The 27,362-nt window shown below is 43.7% G+C and overlaps 1 protein-coding gene across 7 annotated transcripts in view; it reads right to left on the bottom strand.

Moving 5' to 3' along the window:
- Window positions 1-27,362, bottom strand: part of CHD7 (chromodomain helicase DNA binding protein 7) — a 225,699-nt gene that overhangs the window by 23,002 nt on the left and 175,335 nt on the right. For all 7 annotated transcript variants that reach the window (XM_049853864.1, XM_049853865.1, XM_049853859.1 and 4 more), the window contains 13 exons: window positions 22,983-23,126; window positions 21,547-21,802; window positions 15,486-15,696; window positions 14,770-14,965; window positions 14,302-14,469; window positions 13,892-14,071; window positions 9,958-10,068; window positions 9,662-9,867; window positions 6,674-6,873; window positions 6,148-6,307; window positions 2,386-2,475; window positions 1,870-1,973; window positions 400-529 (listed from right to left, as the gene is read on the bottom strand). In XM_049853864.1, the coding sequence (XP_049709821.1) occupies window positions 400-529; window positions 1,870-1,973; window positions 2,386-2,475; window positions 6,148-6,307; window positions 6,674-6,873; window positions 9,662-9,867; window positions 9,958-10,068; window positions 13,892-14,071; window positions 14,302-14,469; window positions 14,770-14,965; window positions 15,486-15,696; window positions 21,547-21,802; window positions 22,983-23,126 (2,156 nt within the window). The remainder of the gene's footprint in view (window positions 1-399; window positions 530-1,869; window positions 1,974-2,385; window positions 2,476-6,147; window positions 6,308-6,673; window positions 6,874-9,661; window positions 9,868-9,957; window positions 10,069-13,891; window positions 14,072-14,301; window positions 14,470-14,769; window positions 14,966-15,485; window positions 15,697-21,546; window positions 21,803-22,982; window positions 23,127-27,362) is intronic.

Consider the following 27,362-nt stretch of genomic DNA (forward strand, 5'->3'; position numbering starts at 1 on the left):
AAAATTAAAAAAAAATTTTTTTTTTCCTTCTCTAAATCATACTGATGAACAAGAAAATGAAGGGTAGGGAGAGGAAAAGAGCAACAATCAGCTGAACGCTACTTTCAATTCTGGGTTTGACCTCAAAAGTGACTCTATCAATATTTAAAACATGCAGTGGTAGAGGCGGCGGGGGAGGGCGGGGGGCTGTCATTTAGAGAAGACAAACAAGTCTCCGGTTATTTAGATAATGTATTTGTTTAAACAGCTATTATGATATGTAAATAAAATAAACCGGTGAAGACCGCTGAAGTTCAAGTCAGATGCAATATAGTGCTTCGTGCAGTGTTAAGAACAGAGCCTGCCGATATGTGTGACACTGACATAAAGTTTATTAAAATTTTACAATGTCCTCCTTACCCGTCACCGCCATCTGCTAGCATGTCTGTCCCTCTCTGCTCGGCAGCGATGGCCTTGGCATCAGGCATGCCGACTCGTTCCAGAAAACACAGCGCGGGGTCAGCACGCATGGAGTTGTACTTCTCATAGCCTGTGCCATCCGGATCCACCAGCCCCGAGGAAGCACACACAGAAACAAAGAAAGCCCTCGTCACTGACAAAATCACGGCGCCACCACAGCACCCGTGTTTTGTTTCTTAGTCAAGAGTATCCTCTATGTTGAATCAAAACAAACTGCGTTTCCAGAAAGCATTCTGGGGCATGATCATTCTGGGAAGCTTTTTTTGGGGCCAAGTTACACGTCAGGGATATTATCAGAATCACAACAAATACTAACAGAAAAACATGTCCAGATGCCTGGGAAGATTTTTGACCCTATTTTCCCCAAGATCTAATTTCGCCTGACATTTGAAAGGCTTCAGAAGGTCCCTTTATGAGTTCTGCAGTGGTAGTCCCGGGCCGCCCCTGCCCACCCTCCTTTGAATCGCTTCAGCCCTGCTGGACCCCGCACCGCTGGCTGAAAATCCCTGCGTACGTCAGGCCAGCGAACCTGTCTTATTAGGTTTAGGACGATGCATGTCATGAAGATGACACTGTTCCCTCCATGGTTTTCAAACTGCAATTTGCTTTTTGACTGCCCAAGTTGACTAGATGGAAAATGGCAGATCCCAACAGTGCACTGCGGGAAAATGATTTTTAGGCTGAGCTCACAAAACGTGGCTGCGGAACACAAGCCGAACAGCACAATTCAATTAGGATGTGTACTACAACACACTGCTCCTAACTGCTGTAGAGCCTCCAGCCAAACTGTCATCATGAAAGGTTTTATAAGCCATCATTCTCCCCTTTAGTCAGCCTGGGCTGCTGAGAATACCTCGGCAACCTCCAGAGAATTGGGATTATAATCAGGAATCGCTCACTGTATATATCATGCCAGTTCTGCATCCCCAGCCTTTCAAAGTTAACAAGGCTGCATCCCACTCGGGGGAGCCGCCAGTTCTCAGCACTGACATTTGTGAAATATTGCTTGGAACAAAGCCCAGGAGGCACTTGTACAGATTAATAGCAGAGGTTAAGCCCACCGTCCACTTTGACACTGGTTGGCAGAGTCAGCAAGTGAAGCAGCGCTGGAAGCAAAGTTTAGGGAGAGCTATAGTAGAACTTGGCCATTATTAAAACAAATATGGTTTTGGTTTTATTTACAGCCAAGAAAAGAAATGTTTTCTTCTCAAATGCTCAACAAACATTCAAAAACAGCATCTGATATTTACAGTTCGTATTAGATTTTTTAGAACAGAAAAATGGTCGACGCCAAGAGTCCTTTGGAACTAGCCTCATTAATATTATGACTTTGGGAAAGAGTATGCAAAGAGTTCTAAATAAAGACAAAGCCATACAGTCAAGATGGATTGAAATAGAAACAACACTTACCATGTTTGAACACTCCAATTAAGAGGGATTTATCTGCTTCCTTGTCCCACCAATCTGTAGGAACTTCAGCATGGAAAGGCTCAGGGATCCACACGTCTGCCTCACTATAAAGACAATTGTTCAGGTAATATTTAAAATAGATGCGAGCCTTAAAAAGGAATATCAAGTAATGAATACGATACCCGCTCTCATACCCTCTCGCTCACAATGAAGATCTGAGCGTGGTGGGGAGGGACAAGGAAAGGTTACAAGAAAGGGCAGAACTCAGTTGTTCTCTCCCATCACCAGGAATGAACTTTCTCACACAGCATCACATCTAAAAGGTCATCTCAAGACATCAGTGATTTATCTCACACGTTTTTATATGAACAGTCTCTTCCAGACTCTCATCCCACCCCCAAGCTCAGTCTGCATTCGACATGCCAAAAGCAGAAGTCTTCACGGGCCTGTGAAGGTTCTTAAACTCAATACACGATTGTCACCCGAACTCGAGAACAAGTGCACACTCACACTAACCTTGAGTCAGCACCCTCTAAGATCTTATCTGCCTGGTCTCCTATAACTTCTTGTCTTAGGTAGTACAGCATGCGGACACGCAGCAGGACCCTGGAGAGGAAGACAGAGGGGAAAAAAGTTCTTAACTTCAGGACTGTTTGCCAACAGTGGCTTTTGGCAGCTGCTGCTGTTCATCCATCATCCTGCCAAGGCTGATTAGCCATGCTGTATGGTAGGCTTGAAGCGTGACAGATGGTGGCACATAATCACCTCTGTGTGGTGCTTTCTGCTGGCTTCCAACAGGCCTGCCTGGCAACGGCTACGGTGCACAGAGAGGGACCGGGCTCGGCCCAGCCCGGGCGCACTTCATTTAGTTCTACCTAGTGCAGCTTGTGAAGTTTAGACACGTCCCCTACCAGTGCCTCTGAAGTATTGAAGCAAGTTTGTAAACAACCGAGCAGATGGCTTTCAGTAACTGTTCTGCTTCATTATCTCATAAAATTTCCTCAGCTGCTGCCTTAATACCATTTTTGGAAGCACATCAGAAGTTGTAGGAATAAACGAGATATAAAATCTGGTTTTACTACCTTACAATAAACCCTCAATATGGAATGTCAGGTTTTTCAGATTATACAACTTTGCTTCCGAGAAAGGAAGATAGGGCTGGGGCTGGAGTAAGGGTGGGTTCTCACTCTTCCCCCCGCCCCCTTAAGGAATATTAGGCATTTTTGTTCCTTCTCATTTATATTACCTGTGAACCTAAGTTGTAGCTTAAAAAACCATAAAACAGAACATTATATAGGAGATAAATATGTGCCCAATTTATTGAAGTTCTTAATCATTTTTTTCAATAAATCATTTAAAAAAAAAAAAAAAAAAACCCTTGGAATTCTAGGAACCAGATTTTCTATCCCACTTGGATTTTCTCATGGCTCGAACATAATTCTTTCAGTAAAATCCGCCTGGTAACTCCCAAAGACCCATGTCTACTCCAAGTCTAGCATCCCCTGCTGGACAGACTTAGCGTATAGTCAGGACCGAGAGTTGAAGATGACCTCCTTGGTCGTGACTGAATTACATTATCAACTTTTATTCCCCTAGCTGAATAATTCCATCATTTACCTGTATGACACTTTACAACCGATACCTCACTTTTACATATATAAGCTCATTTGATATTCAAGATAACTCTCTGAGGAGCTGGGGCAAGTTACGATTTCCATTTTATAAATGTGAAAACCGAGACTAATAAGAGAGAAGTTGCATATCCAAGATTCCAGAATTACTTTGAGCACAGAACACTCAGATCTAGGTCTTCTGAATCCACCACATGACAAGTCTCTCTGTGATGTAGCCAATGTCCTTTAAGACATCAAAATGGCAACTACAGACAGCTTCACCAAACAGACTACTCCTGACTATGCATAAGTAGGTCCTTGCAACACACCTTCCTCCCACCTCGAGAGTCCACTCCTGCTAACATGGGTTCAAGATGGGCCATGTGGGAGAGGGAAATGCGATTATCTGAACACACTCCAAGGTAAGTAATCACTTTGGGTAACTCATCTTCTCTAAATTTTAGAATTCATTCTTTCGTTAACTCATAAGATAAAACCGACTGTGCCTCATTTGACCAACATGCAGAAAAAAGTGTGGGCCCCAAATCTGGCACCCTTCCTTCGTCTCTGGCTGGAGAAGAGCATTTAAGGTCAGGGTCTACTTCCAGAGGCTGCTTAGAAAGGGCAGTTTCAAAGGAAAGCACCTTCAACCTTGGGCTAGATTCCTTTTCATTCACAGCAAAACTCAATACAATGGCAGTGATCCTAGTGATTTCTCTCTCTTTCAGTAGAAGACACAGTTCTTCAGGTAGAATTTTTGTCATGTAGAGACTTTTATGGACTAACTGTGAACTTTGCCTTTCTTTTAGGGGAAAAATTCAAACCAATGCAACTGGGAAATTTGGAGCCTGCTGTAGGCTACTCTGGGTGACCCTGGCACTGGGGGTGCAAAGGTGAGTGGGCATAGCCGCTGGGATGAAGGAGTTCAAATCCTACACATTAGACAGACGCTACCGTTCCTGAACCCTCAGGCCTTATTCAGTTTCACCAGCTGCCCCACTAGCGACCACTCTCTGTCCAGGATCCAGCTCATAGTCGTGTACTGTCTGAACTGTTTCATCTCCTTGAACCTGAGACAGATCCTTGCCTGTCTCTCACAACCTTGAACTGGTGAGAACACTGGCCAGCTATTTTCTCAGATGTCCCTCAACTTGGGTCTCATTCTCTATCTTAATAGTCACAAACACTTTCTCATGTTGGATCCTGGAAAGTCAAGGCAGGATCTGTTAGGAAGGCAGAATCGGAGTGCTCGCTTCCTCACAGAGATGAGATGGAATGCACTAACAGGCTTCTTCTGAGATTGAGCAGGGAGATGTGAACAACTCTAGTGAGCATTCACCCACTAGTTAGGGAGGTACCCTATGGAACTGGTAACTGCCATTAGTTGGGAAACGTAAACCATCACCTCACACTGAGACCCTAGAACAGAGCCACTCCTGCACAACAAACCCAGAGAAGCCTGGCTGTTCCAGGTGACTTCATCCCCAGCCTGCATGAATCCAGAACTCAAAAGACTTGACCCCAAATTTACATAAACCACAAGGAAGCAGATGTCTTCTAATAGCTGTATGTGGGGTAATATTTTAGAACTATGATTCTACAGCAGTAATAAGTTTCTGGGGTGCAAAAAGAGTCTAGAAGACTCAAAAATTAAAAATTTGCCAGTAAAAATCCAAGTACGGCCATCAAAGGTAGGCCCTAAAAGCACCATGGCTACTAAAAAAGTAATGAGAACTAGTCAGTGCCACCCAGGAAGTACCAGGTGTTTCCCACATGTTACCTCACAGCAGCCCCTAGACACAATGGGGCCTCCGAGGTGGGTGGGGAGGCCAGTGTTCAGTGCTAGGGCACTCTACTGGTCAGGCCTGGGTTTCAGATTTGCTCAGAGCCCAGTTAAGTCAGTTACTCAACCTGAGCCTCAGTTTCCTTATTAGTTAACTGGAGATAAGGTGGTACTACTTTCCTCAATTCAAACAGATTTGAAGTGATCCATATGAAGTGTTCAGCACACTGCCAACATGATGTGCTCAGACTTCCGTTGCTGTTACTTTTTAATGTGTTGACAATGCATTTATCTACTTATATTCTGCCTTATCCAATCAAGACCTTATTGCAGAGCTCTGTTTGACTGCCAAGGACGCTATGTCTCAAAGGAGTTGGGAACCTTGCCCAAGATGGCGCATAGCAGGGAAGAGGTGCTGACCAGCACACTCCGAATAAGGGAGGTGAGCATGTGCAGCCACCAGCGGGACTATAACGGAGTGCCAAGCAATGAAATCAATTTAGATTCAATGTTCTTCAAACACTTGTGAGATCAGAATCTGGAAATAAAGGTAAGGGATATGATTCTAACTCACAGAGAAGGGAAAAGGACCCAGCAACCGAGATATTCTGAAGCACAAAACAGCATGCACACTCCCCACTCCCTCCACCGCAGTCGGTCAGCAACAACGGGCTCACGGAAAGCTAACTGTAACTAACGAAACACGGGCTGGAAGGCGGTCATTTGAAAGTGCACCCTCATTACCTGACCGGGCAGCATGTTTCAAGACAAGAGTAAGGCTGTGCAAAGACAGCAGCTATAGCTTTTAATCGTCCTAATAACACAGGGTTTTTAAAAAGCAAGGAGGGAAAGGAGCTCTGGTGGAGAAGCCGCTCCACGCACTTGTTGCAATGGTGCTTCAGGTGTTTCTTGTAACTGTCCTCCTGGAAGAGCGCGTCCGGGTTGCAGCCAGCCAGCCAGTCCGCGTGCTGCACCACCGGCTGCGCGCTCTGTGCTTTCACCTTCTTGCCCTTCCTTCCCCGCGGCACCGGTGCTGACAAACCTGTAACGATAACGATGATAAAAGCTCCTCACAATCAAATCACAGCGCCAGAGTCAGGTATTTCAAGGTAAGGGACAAGGAAGTACAGGGTATAACAACGACAGCAACAAAAAGCCAAAGCAGTTGACGGGCCCGTGTGTCGCAGGAGAACTGCTCCCTGGGTTTCCAGTGGCTGAGTTTCTGAAGCAGACAGCCAGGTCTTCCTTCTGAGGCACCTCTGGGTAGACTCATACCTAAAACCTTTTGATTCGTAGCTAAGCATTAGTGGTTTGCACCACCCAGCTACTTGTCTTCTCACCAGCAGCATGTCACCAAGGTATCAGGTGGCTCCTGATGACCCTGTAACTCAGAGGACGAAGCTCTTACCAGAATGATTGACCAAAGCTCGAGTCTGGCCATCAGCCGTTGGTGTGATCAGATCCCAGATGAAGCTTTTGATATTCTCATCCCCTCGGTAGTGATTGAGGCAGTATACAAGGATGGTTCTGCATATGGTTTCCACATCTTGTTCGGTGAGCTGACGTTTGTAGCGCCCGTGTGAAAGGATGTCTGTCCACCGTCCCCACCTGGAATGCAAACATTCAGCATGTAGACGGCACCTTTGAGTTTAGACTCGGGGCTTCACTTGACCAGTCAGGTGCTGGTGCTGGGAAATCCTGAGTCTAAACTTGTAATACTTTACACCAGGTGATAGAAAAGCAATCCAGGATGCAAGTCTTAGGTGCAAGTGTCTTACAGAGTGGGCCATAAGTCACTGCTCATAACGGCAGTAGTTAAACCATCACTGAGATAATAAAGCACACGTGTTTAACACAGGCTCTCCAAGTAAGACGCGGGCAGTGGCAGCACCTTTCAGGACAGGAAAGCACTCCGGAGGGTGGAGGTTTAACTCTGTGCTCTGCTCTGTCATGGCTTGTGTGTTTCAGTGCTGATCAGCCATCTGAGATGAAAGGTGACTCAGAAAGGTGTGGCTACTCCAGAATCAGTGATGCAATGGTGAGGATTAGAGCCCATCCGTCTCTCTCAACGGGCTGCCATGATAATTAATGGACGACGATGGGAAGCCGTGAGTTTCCTTTCGAAATCAGGAGTGATAACTCAAAGCACGCTGGCACTCACAGGAAAAGTGCTCAGCCGGTTCTCAGTTCCCTGTGTGACATGGGTGGAGAGAACGCACTGCTGAACCAGAACAGTCTGCCTAGTGTTCTCCTTGCAGGCTTAAACACACTGCGGCCTGGCTTCCTCTCGGTGATGTGGACTGGGTTCACACGATAAAGAGACTTGGGCGGAGGGCGTTTGGAGGAGGCACAAACTCTGAGCGTGTCTTTCCCCGTGTTACACCTGACTGAGCCACAGGCTGCTCATGGTAGAGCCTGTGAGAACTGATGGGCTGGGCATCACGGAGTGCTCAGCCTGTGGGGGAGAAGTCCAGGGCACTCATGCTCACCCCCTGCCTTTCACCCTTGCTGGTCTCCTGCCACACCCTCGTCCTCTCTGGCTTCAGTGCTCCTTTCAGTTCCTCAAATCACAAGGCTTGCCCTCACCTCTAGGCCTCTGAGCTTACTGCTCTCTCAGGCAGGAGCTCTCTTTTCCTCTCTGCCTGGCTAGTTCACAACACCCATCATGGCACACACTATGTACATACCTCCTATGGAGTCCCTGCTTTCACCTCCTAGTCCTGGAAGTGGGGAGAGCATACCTGAGCTGTGTCTTAAAGGATGGGACACACTTCTAGACCCCATTCCCTGTTATGGCTACTGTCACATTTTACTGCAATTTCTACTGGCTCACCCACCTGCCTGAGATTGTGAATGCATGTAACTGTCTGTCTGGCCCTCTGCAGGATCCCGGTGTCTGAAAAAGAGTATCCTAGCACAGCGCCCAGCGCATGGTGGGTGTGCAATAAATAGTGACGAATATCACAGGGGGTCGGGGAGGCAAGGGAGAGACTCTACTGAAAGGAAAGACAAGATGCCCTAAGCATGCTTCTTAGCTTCAGGGGTCATTGATATGTTCTGTTTCTAAAGGTAACAATACAATTCTCAATTTTTGATCATTAGGTTGAAATCTGGAAGTTTATGCAAGTAGCAAAGGGCCCAGATGGGGAGAGCTCTGCCCCCAGGGTGAGAACGGACAGGAGAGAAGGAGCGTCCACCCAGTTGGCTCAGGTACTCAGGAGCGCTGCCCTGGCCACTTCATCTGTCCCATAAATGATCATTTGTGCAACCTCCACCATGAATCTGCCACCCTTCAGTCTGCACTGAGGACATAGAAAGTAGGGCCTGTCCCCAGTGAGCTGCTAAGTGACCATCTACAGGGGAAGCTTGTGACTCAGAAACCACACATAGCATGGCGAGAGCAGTGGACTCTTGGGTGCTGGGTGAGGCCTGAGCTTAAAGGACAGTGGACGTCAGGCCAGTGAAGTCGGGTGTGTGTGTCACGAGGACAGGAGAAAGGGCTTGTGACAAGTCAGGGGTGACACAGAATCTGGCACATTGAAGGTGATGCAGGCATCTGTCCCAACAAAAGCTCGGCTACCCATGGGGAAGGTCCAACAAGAGAGACACAGGCCACAACAAGGGAGCCATGGATGCCACACTAACAGAAAGGTTGTATTTATGCTGAAGCTAGCGGTGAGCCCCTGGAAGAAATCATCAAAGACACAGCATGACTAGATCTGCAGAAAGACTGCTTGGGTGGCGGTTTTTTTTTTTTTTCTTTTTCATTTTAATGGCATTTGCCTCAAGTCCACAACCCACTGCAGAACTCTCAGTTACTGATTCAGTATTTATTGAGCACCTTGCTGTTCAAAGTGCTGTGTGAGGTGCTGTGCAGATTCAGCTGGGTTAGGGATGGCTCCCGCCTCTCAGGAACAAGCAGACCTGCAGGACAAACACGTCCCACTCACAATACGCAAGTGACCCTTTGTTTGCACCACAGGTGAGTGGGGGGAAGGACTTTACGAGTGAGATGACTGCCTTTAACAAATTTTTATAACTGAAAGATATTAAAAGGATAGTCATATTTTATATAAAGATAAAGTAGGAAAAGATTTTGTGATTTTGAGACTTTATTTTGAATGATAATCAACGAATAAATTTGAACCTGACAGAATTCCTTAAGCTACAAGCCAATATCCCTAACCTCAGGTGACCTCTTCAAATCCATGAGGATCTAACTGACTCAGAGTGACTTTGCTAAATGACCCCTACACCCCATCAAAATTACCACAAAAGTGTCCGTGTGATTGCGCTATGCGGAGTCACACAAATCCAAACACAGTTTTTCTGTACCAACCGGGAATTCTAACAATTTTAAAAATAAATTACATCTCACACAGTAAGTCCAACTCACCCATAAACAAGCAGATTCTTCTCCACTCTGAAACACTCGCTCCTTGCGTAACCCTGTGACTTATCCTGCGGGCGCCTGGGCTTGGTACAAGGCTTTTCTTCGGAATCACTTTCCAAGTCTGAGAATTCCATCAGCTCATCTTCTTTCACTGCACTGTACAGCCTAGTTTGCTTTCTCACTCTTGGCGTGTCAATGACTAGGTTGTTCTGAAAAGGGAACACATAAATTTGAAACATCTGAAAAATCACACCCTTGGGTGAGATCAAATAGGGGTTTGAATGGGGCCTCTCACTCACCCTCCCATTTAAGGCATCGATATCCAATTCAGCCTTCTTTGCCCACTTTTGCCAGAAATTTGGATCATCCAAGGAAATATCTGTCCTATTTCCAGATGCAACAAAGCTGGCCTAAAGGGAAACAAATGTGCATTAGCTAGAAGTATTGTTCTCAGGGGCAAGGTGCAAAAGCAGCTTTCTGCTCATCCACTCAAACACCGGTGAGCCCTTCCACATTGTGCCTGCTGCTCTCACGGATGGGACAAAGACGACAGACCACCCCTCAGGTAGCTCACTGTCCAGGGGCTGAGAGAGACTAGGAAATAAGGGGTTACAATGTCGTGTGACAAACGATGGGGAGCAAAGGCACGCACAAATACAAACAATACACAGAGGCGGGGCCCCTAATCTGGCTTAGATGGACGGGTTGGGTGTTGCAGGGAAGGCATTACTGGAAAGAGAGAAGAGAAGGCTCTGAAAGAGAATGTCTGGACTAGATTTCAAAAAGCTCCCAGAACAGGAAAACACATGGACATGTTCACAGCAGAGGGAAGACCATGTGCAAAGACAAAGAGAAGAAAGGCTGATGTTTCATGTGGGCAGGGCTAAGGGCACATGGGAGAATGGCCGAAACTCAAGCTGGTCAGTCAGGCAAAAGCCAGATCAGAAGAAGGGCCTGGCATGTCCCATCAGCAAGGTCTGAACTCTATTTGGAGGTAGCAGTGACCTATTTGAAGGAATAATCTCAAGATGTACATGATTGTATCGAGTCATATGTTAGGAAAGCTCATGCTAGAGTGTCGATCTGGGAGCATGGAAGGTAGAACAGAGTAGAACAGGCCACTACAATAGTTTAGATAAGAAATGACAAAGACATCAGGGGACATCTAGGTCAGCTGGCATAACAAAGTTTATTAAGAAAATGTTCTGCATGCCACTTTGGTGAGTGGCATCTGGGGTCTTAAACACTAGCAAGCGGCCATCCATCTGTATTGGTCTCAACCCACCTAGAGCAAAGGAGAATGAAGAATACCAAAGAAAGGGCCACATAAATCAGAGATACCATCAGCCTGAGACCAGAAGAACTAGATGGTGCCTGGCTATAACAGATGACTGCCCTGACAGGGAACACAACAGGGAATCCCTGATGGAGCAGGGGAACAGTGGGGTGCAGACCTCAAATTCTCAGAAAAAGACCAGACTTAATGGTCTGACTGAGACTAGAAATACCCTGGAGGTCATGGTCCCCAGACTTCTGTTAGCCCAAGACTGGAACCATTCCCAAAGTCAACTCTTCAGACAGGGATTGGACTAGACTATAAAACAGAAAATGATACTGGTGAGGAGTGAGCTTCTTGGCTCAAGTAGACACATGAGACTATGCAGGCAGCTCCTGTCTGGAAGGGAGATAAGAAGGCAGAGGTGGACAGAAACTGGCTGAATGGACATGGGGAATATGGGGTGGAAAGATAGAGTGTGCTGTCTCATTGGGGGAGAGCAACTAGGAGGATATAGCAAGGTGTATATAAATTTTTGTATGAGAGGCTGACTTGATTTGTAAACTTTCACTTAAAGCACAATAAAAGTTTTTAAACAATTAAAAAAAAAAAAAAAAGAAATGACAAAGACCAAAAACAGTGATACCAGAAATGGGGAAAAGGAGACAGTCTAGAAAGACATTTTTTAAAAGGTAAAATTTATGGGAATTAGAATCTGGGTGGACGAGAAGCATGAAAGAGGAGGAAGAATCCAAGGAAAGCCTCAGCATCCAACTCTGCCACCAGGGTGGTGTTACCTGGGCAAACAAACAGGTGTGTGAGGAGTGCGGGGGGCAGAAATGATGAGTTTGCTTTTGCACATACTGAATTTGAAGTGCCTGAGAGGACTAGGGAAAGAGTAAAGAGAGGTTGGGAGGAAGTGAGGGAAAAGATGTTAGGTCACAGAGCCCAGAGGAGAAGGGCCTGCCAAGCATGGAGTGCTAGGACAGCTGGGTGTCCTCATGCAAAAGGAGGAAGGTGGATCCCTACCACACACCATACACAAAAATGAATTCAAAATGGCTCATAGATCTAAATGTTAGAGCAAAAACTAACTATAAGACTCTTAGAAGAAAACACAGGAGTAAATCTTTACGACCTTCTGTTAAGGCTATGACTTCCTAGATGAGACACCAAAATCATAAGTGATAAAAGAAAAAGCAGATAAATTGAGCTTCATCAAAACTAAACACCATTAATAAAAGACTAGGAGAAAATAACTGGAAATCACATCACCTGCTAAGGGCTTTAATATCCAGAATATACAAACAACTCTTATAACTCAAAAAATAAATAAATAAATAAATAAATGGAACAAAGGATTTAAATAGACATTTCTCCAAAATCATATACAATGGCCAAAAGGGCACATGAAAGGATGCTATTATTATCAGAGAAATGCAAATCAAAACCAGAATGGAATACAACCTCACACACACTAGGATGGCTATAACCAGTAAGGCAGCGTTGGTGAGGAAATGGAGAAAAAAACCCTCATTTACCATTTCTGGAAATGGAAAATGATGCAGCCATTGGAAACAGTCTGGTAGTTCCTCAAAAGGTTAAACAGGAGTGACCACAGGACCCAACAATTCCACTCCTAGGTATATAATCATAGAAAAGGGAATACATGTCCACACAAAACTCATACGCAAATGTTCACGGCAGCACTATCCATAATAATCAAAAAGTAGAAACAACACAAATGTCCATTACCAACTGGTAAATGTGGTGTACACGCACAACGGGATATTATTCTGCCATAAAAAGGAATGAATTCTGGATACATGCTACAACTTGGATGAATCTCAAAAAATTACCCTAAGTGAACAAAGTCAAACAAAAGATCACATATTGTATGATTCCATTGATATGAAATGTCCAGAATAAGCACATCTATACAGGCAAAAAGTAGATTAGGGGTTTACCTAGGGCTGGGGGAAAGAAGCCCCGGTGGCACAATGGCTAGGCACTCAGCTGCTAACAGAAAGGTCGGCTGTTCAAACCCACTAGCCGTTCTGTGGGAGAAAAGACCTGGCAATCTGCTCCCATACAGATTAGAGCCTAGGAACCATATGGGGCAGTTCTACTCTGTCACAGGGGGTAACTATGAGTTGGAATCGACTCAACTGCACCCAACAACAACAGGGCTGGGGGATGAGGTAGGAGAGTGGGTGGGGATTGCTAATGGACATGAGGGGTCTTCCTGGGGCATGGAAATACTCTAAACTTAGACCGTGGTGTTAGTTGCAGAACTCTGTAGAACATGCTAAAAACCATGGAGCTATACACTTAAAACAGGTGAATTTTATGGTACGTGGGTGTGTGGAGCGATGAGCACATAAAGCCCCTGACAGGCTCTCAGGTGGATCACGGGGGTTGGTGGTGACCTTTGCCAAAGCAGTTCTGACTGAGAGGTGGGGGAGGGGCAGGAGCCTGAGGTTGAAAAATAAGCAGAACAGGAAGCGGTGGCGACAGCTGGTGTCGATTAGGCATGTGTGGACTTTAGCCGCGAAAAGAAGAGTTACGGGGTTGTAGCTAGAGGGAAAAACAGATGAGAGGGTTTTTAAAGGCTGAAGTGACCTGATGGTTCTTATAGGCTGTTTCAAGAATCAGGATCTTGGGAGGAAAAGAGGATGATGATGATGATGGAGCAGGACTTGGAAGAAGTGATCTCAGAGGCAGTGAGAGGGGATGGGGCCAAGCGTGCAGGTGGAGGGTCAGCCTCAGGAGGCTGGAAGCCCAGGACTGTAGGCTGAGGGGCACGCACACCCCAGGGAGCTAACAGTTCACTGATTCATTATTCCCAACGTAACGCCAATGCTACATTTGCAGCCTGTGAGCACTTTCCGAGGTGCTTTGACGTAAACTCTACTCTGCTCCTAATGTAAAAGCTAGCCCTTCGGATCGACTCGCACCTTAGCGAACGTGGACCCTTTCCCTTCTGACTCAATGGTGATGGTGTGGGTTCGCCGTAGGAGAATCTGATCGATATCTTCCTCGCAGAATTTAGACCCTTCATCCTCCTCATCCATGAGCGCACCATAGGCCCCTTTTCGAAGAAGATCCTCTATTTCTTTCTTGGAAAGCTGCTGTACCTGTTTTAGGGAAATATTTTCCATCGTTTAGAATTTACTTGTTTGTAGGCTGAACCAGTGCTTCGCATGTCTCAAAGTGAGTGAACCTAAGGTACAACACACAAAAATGTGGTGAAATATGCTTACAGTACTGAGGTCAAAGATAATGGGATGCTGGGTAATTTCTTAATATTACCTAAATAAAGTAAGGAGTCAGGAGAAATGAATGGTTTGGGGGGGAGTTGTTTTACCCCATTAGTAGCGTTTTCTCTTCCGCTCATAGACTGTAGCACAGCTTTATCCAGCCCAAGCTTCAAACTAGCCTTGTCGAACATTTCTCTTTCATAAGAATTTCTGGTAATCAGTCTGTAGATTTTCACAGATTTGCTCTGTCCTATCCGATGACATCTAGCCTGAGCCTGGAAGGAAAATGAAATCAATGGCCATCAAAGAAAGAAAAGACTCAACTGCCAGTTAGACAAGTGTATGTTCCAAAAAATAGCAGTGCAGCTTAGGGGAGTGTTAACATACTAAGAAATAACATTTTACATTATTAATAAATTGACCACCAGTTGGTTCATTTGCTACGAATCGTGGGGCACTGCCTGAGCAATGGCGCAACTTTAATTTATCGGTTTGGCTGGGGAGTCTCCATCATAGCAGAATGACTTAAAAAAAAAAAAAAAAAAAGCATCAGCAAGATTTCCCTGCATGTTTACCTGGAGGTCATTTTGGGGATTCCAGTCTGAATCAAAGATGATGCAGGTATCAGCAGCGGTAAGATTAATGCCTAACCCTCCTGCCCTTGTACACAGGAGGAAAACAAACCTATCGGAATCAGGCTTAGAGAATCTGTCAATAGCTGCTTGGCGCAGGTTGCCTCTGACTCGGCCATCGATTCTTTCGTACGGGTACCTAGAAAATATCAGTGTTAACGAGGAGGTCCAGCGGACAGCTATGTTCCCTTTTAATTTTTAAGGAAGTATTACCATCTGGACTATATACTAACAGAATGCTACTACTCAGGAGAAATAATTTTAGAGTAAATAGGGTTTGTTGTCGTTTTTCACAGTCGGCTGAATGCCCAAAGGTCAAATTTTATTTTACCTTCCTCTCCAGTGAAAAACATCTAAACTCTAAAAATAGCTGGCACCTTCCACAGTAAAACAATAAACAATTTCCAGTTTAGGGAACAGCTCTTCTCCCTGAGTGAAACGAGAGCAAAGGGAAAAGGAGAGCCCACAAAAGTCTTCCGTGTCCTCCTGCAACCACCACAAAAAAACCACTGCCACGTCCATCTACGGTTTTGCAAAAAGATAACGCGTTTTCCCCATGCCACCCCCCTCGTCATAAATGTCACTTTGAGGTGAACTACGTGGAGCCCGTGAAAGTCCATTTTTCGTTTCCTCTTTATCGTATGACATGGTGCGCTCACCGTCTCTGAATGAGGTAGTCTTCCAGTATGTCCAGGCAGCGCACCATCTGGGAAAAGATAAGCACCCTGTGGCCGCCAGCCTTCAGTTTTGGCAGCAGCTTGTCAATCAGCACGAGCTTGCCAGCAGCCTGGATCATCGCCTGGAGCTGAAAATCTGGAGACTCGGCACTGTGTGTTTCTTTAAACTCTTCCAAAATTTTCTCTTCAGCACCTGCAGAGATGGGACAGCACAATGTGAATACTGTAAAAGGTTTTTATTACCAAAAACAAGGAGTCTGCTTTCACCCCCACCACACGCCAGAAGAACCTCAACACCAGGCTCAAGTTAAGAATAAGGACCCGTCCACTTTCTGAAAGTTCAGTCTCTGCAAAACTGTAAAAGTAAAAGGGGGCCAAAGTTTTAAGCACAGCACATTTAGGCAGTTGGGGGAAAACCACATTTTCTAACAAACAAATGTTTGCTATCTGTAGAAAGTGAATTTCAACAACAGACTGTCAAGCCAGAAGTGGCAGAAACAAGCCAAGGGCCAGATACCTAGAGAACATTTGGAACCTAAATTGTTAAATGAAGAGCTGTTTGCTCACTGAATATAAACACAAACAACCAAAATCTGTTCTGAAACTAAGAAATAAATGAACAGAATTCTGACCATGAGGCTGTAAGGGCACGCATTTGGGTATGTAATTGCATATTAATACGGCAAAAGGACTAAAACAAAGGACGATTCATCTTTCAAAATACTTTTTAGGGATTTTTGTGGGGACCTAGGCACACATCTTCTATTGTCATCTCTAATCTGCCTCCACATTTACTTCCATCTGATAGTTTCCTCAGATACAAAAATGCTATCTCGAATTACCCAAAGCTTAAAAAAAACCTCTAAGTGTTTCGTGTTTCACAGAAGACTTCCACAAGCAATCCTTTTTCTCACAGCCCATGTGTACTTCCGCGTATTCAGGGACTTAGTACATCAGAGAAAAGCCTTGAGTGAATGACATCTTCCTGGGAGAAAAGCCCTGACCACTTCCGCCCTGACCCAGGACCTACACTAATTCAGGAAGCAGCAGGCTAAGCTTCCTTCAACTGCTGAGGTGGCTTAACTAGAATTAGGTGGCATTGGGCTGCCCTTTCCCACTCGGGGTAATCGGCACAGAGCTGCTAATCTCAGCTCCTCTCCCTCAGGCTGGGGGATGCAGTCACTATTCTTTAAAAAACACAAACAAAGCCATCTACTGGGATCCCTTCCCAGCCTCAAACTGTGCCAGAACCTTTATTTTTCCTAGCACTGGCTTTAACCTTGTGAACTACCTATACACACAATGTGGACACCTAAACCACAAAAAGGTTTCCAAGGTGAGGGGTAGGTTAGACAGGCCACCACAGCCACACAGACAGAGCTCCAGCAGGACGCAGAACAGGTAACCAAAGCACAATCGGCTTTTCATTTTAAGGTCGCCTGCGAAAATTAACTTATGACACAGTCATAAGCAGAAATACAGCTTAATTACTAACCAACAAAGGATCTCACTGAGAACAGATTAAAGTCACTTAGCATCATCACCATCCACAAGGCATACTGCTACTTCTCAGGAAGGGGTGGCAGAGAACGGCACCTAGGTGGGGACTGCTATCCCCTCACTCCCTTCTCCACATTAATAAAAGGAGAATATTTCAAATTTTCATTTAAGTGAAAACTAAATTAATAAAAACGAAAGGTTTTATAGGAAAAGGTAAAGAATAAAATCCTACTAAGAGCACTAGCAAGAATGTTCTTAATAAAGTGCTTTATTTTTTCAGAACATGAAATTTAGAAATTCAGGTTCTAGATTTAAGAAGGTTATTAAGAGATAAGGGATAAAGATTTAAATCAATATATTCCATTAGGTAGTTTTTTAATGTTTGTTCTTGTTGCACAATATAAGCTCTTTGCAATTCAGTGATAGACAGATTTTACTTTTGTGATATTTGGATATTTATCCATATTAAGATTATACTCCACAATTAAAAATAACAAAATTTTTGTAGTTTAAAACAATAAGCTGGTAGTCAATGGGTATTTAAAAAAAATGAAATAATCATTTTAGCAATATAAAATCAGACATGTTTTTGAGAAAATAAACAATTCAGCCAAATTAGATAAATTTAAATTTACTTTTAATAAATTAATTACATTTTTCCAGGGACGAGAAAAATAACTTTCCTGCCTTTTCAATACTACCAATAATTTCTCATCTTCTAAAGAACAGTAAAAAAGATAAAAGCATATTCTTTAACTGACAAAGGATGCTACCGCTGGATTGATTCAGGTGATACACATTTAGGTTCTTAAAGTGACGGTTTACACTAGTAATACTTCATTTAAAAATATTATCAGCAAACATATTTCCTATAGGATTCACTTAGCACTGTATTTATTGTGGTCAGACTGAAGGATGGTTGGTAGGGGGAGCTGGGGAAGAAGGTAATTTCTACTTTCTGATTTTACAGCCAAAATTTCAAGTTTACCAATTAAAGATTTATCTTGATGTTAGATTTGTAAATATCAGTCAGAGAATTAACTGGAAATGTGTTATAATAAGCCCAAATGTTTTTCGGGCTCTATCCTGAATTAAAGTATTGCTTGTACTACATTAAAAAGTGTGTGTGTGTGTGTGTGTGTGTACCAAACACAACTTAAAATAAGTGTGCAGTCACTTAGAGCTTGGAAATCTTTTCAGTGCACCAGCCTGTCACTCTAAGGACAGTGGCTCAGTTGGTACCCAGCTATAGTAGCCACAAACAAGAAAATATTTTGTTCTTAAAGATTATCAGAAAAAAACAAGTTACCATTTCCTCTTGGAAACTGATTCCCTCATTCTTGTTTTCTTTTTGCCTACTATTCCCTATATTCTCCCCACCGCCAACACTAATGACGACCACACTTAGTCCCTAATCATCGGGGGTATTTACCAAGTTTTCACCATCTTTCTTACGGGGAACCTAAAATCAGATAATTCATTCTAACAAAGTTTGGGCCAATAGCAGTAACTCCATTTATATTACCCAGTCACCTGCTTAATTTTTAGCAAGAAACACAACTTCTAATACTTACTGAGTACACACGCTGTGCCAGACACTGCTCCAAGCATGTTACTAGAAATACTAACGCCCGTTAAAAAATCCCCGATTTATACACAGTTTGTGTTCTACCATTACTTCCAGATTTTTTTTTTCTTCTGCTGTGCTTATGTTACCATTCTTAGCTTATGCATATTAGTCGCTTCTTTTTTTCATAGTTACAGCAAAGTTGTGCTTTGCTGAATTTTCTTTTGATCAGGGCCACTTTATTCTCTCACACCAGTACATATTTTAACCTCCGAAAGTAAAGGCTTCCCTTGTCGCCGCTCAATAACACACGTTGAGCTGGCATTGCATTATTCCACCTTATGACCTTGGCCGCATGGGCCCTGGAACCCACCCTATGGAAGTCACCCAGGCAGTCACGTGCTGACGTGTGTGCGTGCATGTGCATGCGTGTGCCTGTTTTTTTGTTTTGTTTTTACTACAATTTCCGAACATAAAGGCATATTTTAAGGACACCTGCTTAGCAGCTACTCCATACCCTGTTTTAAGGACAGAAAAGCTGACTGCAAGGTGTGACAAATTAGAACAACCGCCACAGACGCCAAGCCTCAGGGAGTCCCATAAGGCTCCTGGAGAACAAGTGAGCTACAGGCTGACCCTGGAGAGCAATCGGCCAAAAAAAAGATCTACCAGCAGCGTTTTGGGGAAAAACGCTGCAATGCTCAGTGCGTGTAATTAACATGCAACCAAACAAGGTGAGCTTGATGAAACTGGGACGCCCACAATCACGGCCTCCTACCCTCCCACACGCATCCTGCTGGCAGCACTCAAGCCTTTGGTGAACGTCCCCTTTCTTTTTTTTCCTTTGGAGACCACTATTATTTATTTTTACCAGACATTAAATGTGTGTGTGTGTGTGCGTGTGTGCGTGCGAACACACACGTGCTTCTCTCATCCTGTCTAGGCCCCTAAGTCCTAACCCTGGAAAGATACTCTCCACAATGATCTTAGAAAGGGTTATGAATATTGTTATTAGCAGTTTTACAGAATTAAGCATATATTTATCATACAAGATACTTTCTTGGAGAAGACAAAGCTAAAACCACAAAGCTTTAAAAAGATATTTACTGATGTCCCACCCCTGCAACATTGTCAGGTTCTGCGCCTGAGACCACCTTTCAGATGCAGCCACCCTGTCCTCCAGTAACTGGGACTTCTGGATTGGGGCGGTGGGGGGGTGGCTGACAGATGTGTTGGGTCTGAAAGCAGGAAAGAGAAAGAACTCTTCAGCTGCATGCAAGTGGCCAATTATAACTGCACAAATATCCCCACGTTGTAGGCCACCTCTCTATGTAATCCATATTAACTCTTGTCCGGATTATACCTGCAGCCTCCCAAGTAGTTTCTGCTTGCCTGTCTTTCCCTACTGCCATCCTTTCTACACAATGCCGCCAGATTACTCATCCTGAATCGGGTATCTGATCATTTCTCGCACAGAAACTAGCAAAGGTTCTCTGCCGCCTACAGATGAAAGTCACAGTTCCTACCTAGCACTGAAGGCCTTCCACAGTAGGGCCCAGCACGTCTGAGGTTCCTTTTCCTACTATCTTTCACAGGCACCTTATACTTGTACAAGTTCCTCTTTGCTTTCCTGCCTCCCTCTCTCTGCTGTGTTATTACTTCAGCCTAAATGCTGGTTCTTTTCTAACCTGCCTGGCAAAATCCTTCCTGCCTCTGTAGGCTCATCTCAAACACCATGATTTTTTTTTTTTTAATTGTGTTGAGTATACATATAACAAAGAAGCCCTGGAGGCACAGTGGTTAAGCACTCAGCTGCCAACCTAAAGGTTGGAGGTTCAAACCCACCAGCGGCTTCGGTGGAGAAAAGGCCTGTAAAGATTACAGCCTAGGAAACCCTATGGGACAGTTCTACTTTGTCCTACAGGGTCACTGTGAGTCGGGAATCAACTCAACGGCATACAACAACAATCATATAACAAAAATTTTGCCATTTCAATATTTTTATATGTACAATTCAGTGAAATTACATTATGTACAACCATCACCAAGATAATTCCCAAATTTTTCCATCACCCTTAGAGGAAGCTCAATGCCCCCTAAGCTTTGACACCCTCTCCCCCCCCCCCCCACCCTTGGTAACCACCAACAGACTTTTTAAAGCCCTGCCTAATCTCAAGTCCTTCAACTGACGGTATGCTTGCTGAGGGGACTCTCCCTTCTTACTTATCTTTGAATTCTCGACAGTATTGTACACATGATAGTTATGAAATACCGGAGCTGAATCGAAAGCAACTAACAACAATTTATTCCCTTAGAGGTTTGTGGAAATATTTTTTGGGAAATATACAAGAGATTATCGCCCATATCGGTTATATAACACTATGAATTTACTTAAGAAAACAGGAAGACTACAAATTAATCATCAGGAAGAGGGACAAATCATCAAAGCTTTAGGATAATCTCTCATTCTCAAGGAACAGGTATTAAAGGAACCTAGCTACGGCTGAGAGAAATCTCGGACATTTTCTCCTCTCAAAGGCTTGAGACAGCTGCCTTCTCACACCAAAGTTCCTTCCCACACCAAAGTTCCTCTTTAACTCCTCTGGTATACACATACACACACACCCAAACACACATTCATGTGTGCACACACATGGCACACGTGCACACACATACAAAAGCCTCAACCCAGGGCTGATTTCTCTTTAGCTGTTGGCGCTTCTGATAATTTATAGCCCTGGCGTATTAAAGCCTCCCTGCAAGGGGGTGGGACTTAAGGAGGTAGGAGAAAGGCAGGGTGAGATCTAGGTACATGGGTTGACTGGGACAACGGCTGTTAGCTTGTGGCAACCACAGAAGGAGGCATCATCAAGACTAGGAGGTCAGTGATACCAGCAACGACTACAAACCACAGGGAGAAAGGCTTTCTGGTGCTTTGACAGTTGCTTAAACAGTGTGAGAAGGGGGCAGGCTTACCATTAATAAGGTAGGGGTGATTGCAGCACTTTCGTAATTCCATCATAGTGTTTAAAAGGTTGGGTACGTTAGCTTGACCACCACCTTTGGAAAGAAATGTAAAATTCTTCTCAAGGATGGCTCGGTAATATTTCTTCTGAATGTTTGTTAGCTCAACTTCAATAATAGTCTCTTCTTTGGGGGCCAAGTTCTTTTCTACATCTTCCTTGAGACGTCTCAACATCATTGGCTTTAGAATAGCCTGAAGTTTTTGCACCTAAAAAAGGACCTTAAGTAAATACTGGTATCACAATTTACTTGCACGTTAAAAACATATCCTAACATGGAAAATAAGGATTATCTTATGTATTTACCCCTCATTTTAATTTTTCAAAGTCCAGTAAGAGTGAAGGGTATGAAGGTACGAATCTTTCAGCTTTCAAAACAGAAGCACGTGAAGATTTCAAATCGACTTCTTCACCTGTACAGGGTTTGATTCCTGAACAGCCAGGAGGCTGGTAAAGTACACAGCAGAAATAACCCAATAATACATTCAGCTTTCCCTTGTTTGTCTTAAGCCACAGAGATGATGAGGAAGAGGAAAGAGATAACATCACAGGAGCGCTATGCTTTAGCTCTCTTCCCTTCTAGACAGAGCTAATAGAACAGAAGAGAATGAGCTGGGGGGTGCCTAGTCCCCTCGCTGAAGAGCAAGCAGAGACACCTCGCCTGAGTTCTCTTTCTGTTGATTGGCTATCTGCCCACCATATAGTTTTTATCGTAGAAAATCAAAGCAAAACAAAAGAGACTTAACGTTGAACTAAGGTAAGAGGTTTTAAACAGTAAGTTGGAGAACAGGGCACGTGAAGACCAGGATTTCAGATATAGCTCCATATTTATTTCAAATGCAGCACATAAAATATAACTAATACCCACGTAACTCTTACAGTATATGACCAACCACTTTTCATCCAGTACCTCTTACTTCTCATAGCAATCCTGTGTGGTAGTTAGGACTCATGTTTTTAAAAGGAAAATATGTGGGCTCACTGTGAACCACACGGCCAAGTGGACATGGTCCAGAAGTGAGCCTAGAGCCTCAAAACTCTGGGAGGCAAAGAGTTTTACAAACGTCAGTGGCCTCTGAGACTATTCCCGAAAGTGAACACGATCAAACCACCAATCTGAAGGGCACAGTGTCTCTGAAAATTAAGCAAAAGGCTATATATTCTCTTTACCCATCTCGATAGCCCTTCATTAGACAAGCCAAAAGCCTTCGTGACGATGACGTGCAATGTCTAAGAAAAGGACATTGAAAATTTCATGCACCCTGTTTAAGAGGTGGGAGAGACTGTACATATAACTCACATTTTAAAACAGTTAAATATTAATGCTTTGCCATTCCATGGGTTAATCTTCAGTTACATTAGTAAAAACATGGCGGATGTGATACGTACCTGCTCTTCAGTTTTCAGATCACCAAACTCTTGCATAAAGGTGGTTTCTGAAGGGAAGCGACTTGGTTCCAAGAAATGAAGCAAGCTGAAAAGCTCTTCCACTGTGTTCTGCAGCGGGGTCCCGGTCAGCAGCACTTTGTGTTCCTGTAGTAACGCAAGGAATGAAACTCACCAAATCGGCACAGAAACTGTCTGGAAGCCAAAGCCTCTCTCCAGATACCCATTTTTCTACTTCTATTCAGCAATGTTGGAAACCCCGGTGGCGTAGTGGTTAAGTGCTATGACTGCCAGCCAAAAGGTCAGCAGTTCTAATCTGCAAGGCGCTCCTTGGAAACTCTTATGAGGCAGTTCTACTCTGTCCTACAGGATCGCTATGAGTCGGAATCGACTCAATGGCAACAGGTAATGGGTGACTCACCAATGTCAATTTAGCATCCACCCTATGAAAGGCGTAATAATTGGGCACTAAGGTGGAGATGCAAGGAAAACCAGGTTCCTACTTGACATAAATAAATACGTGGAGGGTTCTCTCTAGAGCTCTGTTGTTGTTAGCTGTTGTTGAGTTGGCCCCCAACTCACGGCAACCCCATGCACAAAAGAATAAAATGCTGCCCAGTCCTGTGCCATCGCCGTGATTGGTTACAAATCAGACCATTGTGATCTGTAAGGTTTTCATTGGCTGATTTTGGAAGTAGACTGCCAGGTCTTTCTTCCCAGCACATCTTAGTCTGGAAGCTAAGATGCACTGAAACCTGTTCAGCATCATAGCAGTGCACAAGCCTCCACTGATAAGAGGGGTAGTGGAGGCACTGGCATGAGGGGCACTGGCCAGGAATCGAACCTGGGTCTTCCACATAGAAGGCAAGAATTCTACCGCTGAAGCCAATGTCCCCTCTAGAACTCTACAACTCCTTAAATGTGTCCTGCCATTTTGTTTCCTCCAGGGTTATTAGGCCAATATTTTAGTACTGGGGCTTCCTAAATCCTCTAAGTCTCAATGCTTTTTCCCCACCACAGCTAAGTTTTTTCCTGAAGTCCCTTGACTCAGATAAAGCTTATATGCTTCTTTCTGTTCTCTAAATCAACAGTGCTCTCATCTCTCCATCTGCTTCCTGCATGACTCACTTTAGAGACAAAAGACATTCTTCTACATGCAACACCATATGAAAAACTATTTTGTTCTGCAAACATTTCAAACAAGCAAAGAGGTCAGCTTGGTTTTAAATACCACAATCACTTTTTTTTTAAATAATCAGATGCTATTTTTAACTTTCTCTCTTTCAACCAAATTAGTATTTCTTTAAATTCTTCCTGTTTACAAACTCTTCTCCAGCTTTCCTCATACAGTTGTTCCCTTGTACTTCTATTTCTATATATCCAACACAGAGGAGCTGTTTGGCGATGGTTAGTTTTAATAATAGTAAGTTTATGAACAGTAAGAGTCTTACTATGTTCTACTTTATTTGACTATTAGATATACAGTACAGTTGACAGCTACAGCTAATAAAACTACCTTAGAAAGTGATTACACCCTTAAGTAGGTTCAAAAGTAATATTCTGACTATCTTTAACTTGGGATCTGACAAGACTTTGTTGCCAAGCAGAGAGTATATGCTCAGTAAATACCAGAGGGATGACGTAACCAAGGACAGGTAGATTTTCTTAGTTTCCGCCATGTTTTATTTGTCAAGGAAGCTATCTGAAAGTAAGGTAAAACAGTTCAATGTGCTCTTATTCCTCCATTTCTCCCCTCTGAATAAAGATGTCTCTAATTCGGGAAGATGCCTTCACCTTCAGATCCATTAAATTCACAAAGAGTAAGGAGTTTGTGAATCAATTCAAGATTTCCTAATCATACAACCAACCTTGTGGATAACGTGAGCCACAAAAACTGGCATACTCAAGTCCTGGGTAATTTTATCCAAGACTTTTTATTTTTTATATCATAACACATGTAGGAAGAGTGATTTCAGTGAAAGAGCTGTAGTGATGCTAATACTTATCTCCCTGTATTTTATACCCTTCGTTACTGTGTTACATTTAAATCCTGAACCCCTAACCAAATACTTCAGAAACAGCCTTTCGACTTTTCATTAATTTCAAAATAAGCTTATTTGGGAAAAGGAAAGGAGCTCCATTTATTGGCCTGCTACCTCTCTAATGGCTGTTTAATACTCAGTTTACTTAATGACTGCACACACGACCCTTTTAAATAGTTGCATATAAGTAGCTGAATAAAACCAAGTTCAAAATGGGTAAAGAGCAAGTAATATATGTTAATACACAGTGCCCCAAAAACATCACTGAAGGGACTTAGGCTACAGAGCTTTTCAGCTCCAAGCTCAACTGTGGTGACAGATATACCTTTGGCTTGAAAACATCACCTTTCTTTTTAGCCCTGACTGGAGTGATGTCCCTTTAATTTCATTTCAGCAAATTTCATTTCAGCAGACTCCTTAATTTGGGCGGGGCCTCCTGACAATGAAAGATGAGCTAAGAGACTCAGTGGACAACCCCGGCCGCTCCACAGCAGCCCCTCCTTGATAAGGAGGGGCAAGGAGACAGTCTGCTTTTCCAGAGCTCCTGTGGTGGACCGTGAGGGCCTGTAGGCGTCCCTCAACAAGGGCTTTCTTTGTGATGGGAGAGTTGAGGCACTCATTGGTCTTCCTTCTCTGAGAATGCATTTTCATCCTAACTCAGTCTCATTTCGTTGAGAACAATCTGCTATAACCTGCTGTGTAGTTTGATAGAGCCACTACTCACTATTTTGGCTGTAACTCAGTCTACGAAAGAAGAATAAAAAATGACAAGTAACGTCTATTGTAAGTAAAGACTTAGAGAGCAGGCAATAAGCTGTTCAGAACTGGATGTCAAATGCAATTATGTTCTAATTCTGAACAATGATGTCTTTCATTCTGAAAACATCTCTTATGAGATAAAGATTCTTAATCATCAGAAAAGCAAATATTTCATTCATTTGCTAATTGGCCTCCCCAGATGGTGAGCCAAGTCCTGGGGACAGCCAGCAGGGCTGGGGCAGTCAGGGTCCCCCAGCTGGGCACCTCTGGTAGTTGGCAACCAGAAAAAGCAGTTGCTGTCAATTCTGACTCACGGGGACCCCATGTGTATGGAAGTAGACCCGTGCTCCACAGGATTTTCAATGGCTGATTTCTCAGAAGTAGATCATCGGCCTTTTCTCTGAGGTATCTCTGGATGGACTTGAACTTCCAACCTTTTGGTTAGCAGCCAAGCACATTAACTGTTTGTACCACCCAGGGGCAGTTGGCAGCCCTCTCCTATTACCCAAGTGTGACATACAAATATTTATTATTTTCTAGATGTGCCACTCTGTGAAAAAGGTTAGGGCACGCTGTGATTTGTAACAGCAAGTTTATCTGGATAATAGATTCTAATCCATTAATGAAGTTTTAGTATTAAAACAAACAAACAAACAAATCCACTGCTTTTGAGTCGATTCCAACTCAAAGCGACCTAGCAGGACAGAGCAGAACTGCCCCATAAGGTTTCCAAGGCTGTAATCTTTATGGAAGCAGACTGCCACATCTTTCACCTGCAGAGAAGCTGGTGAATTTGAACTGCTGACCTTTTGGCTGGCAGCTGAGCGCTTAACACCTGTGCCACCAGGGCTCCAGAAGTTTTAGGATAAATAATAGAAAATCCTTTGAAGCCTCTCAATGACAATTAGATTGTTTGATGTTGGTAGAATTAAATCAATTTGTACTCACAAGTGGAGGCCTATTTTGCAGTAAGAATTACTATCTTGACTCATATGAACTAATAATAGAACACAACTTAGATAAACTCAGTCAGATAGCCACTTCAGCTTTCAGGGAACAGTGACATAACAGTCTTTTCCATGGAACGGTAGGGAGATGGGGGCCCAGCACATAAGATGCATTTAGGTATTTAATGAGCATCAGTGTTGACCTAGAGCTCTGATGGCGCAGTGGTTAAGACCTCCAACTGCTAACCAAAAGGTCAGCAGTTCAAATCCACCAGTCGCTTCTTGGAAACCCTATAGGGCAGCTTTACTCTGTCCTATAGGGTCATTTTGAGTTAGAATCAACTTGGCAGCAACAGGTAGTAGGTAGTAGCAGCATTTACCTGCAGATACAGGTTTATTTCCAAGCAGTGCTAAACTGTCACCTGGAGAGACCAAATACAGTCATAGACTTTCCCTTTTCCATATGCTTAACCATAACTTCAAGACTGTATACTGTTTCTAAGTTGTTTTGTGGACTGGTCAACAAATAATATAAACTGCTTTGAGAAAGGTCCTAGTTAAGATAGCTTTAATACTAACTCATTAGGTAGAAAAATGGGAAATACCATCCTAACTAGGAAAATTCAGTCAGATTT

The sequence above is a fragment of the Elephas maximus genome, chromosome 15 (genome assembly GCF_024166365.1).
Source record: "Elephas maximus indicus isolate mEleMax1 chromosome 15, mEleMax1 primary haplotype, whole genome shotgun sequence".
Taxonomy (NCBI): domain Eukaryota; kingdom Metazoa; phylum Chordata; class Mammalia; order Proboscidea; family Elephantidae; genus Elephas; species Elephas maximus.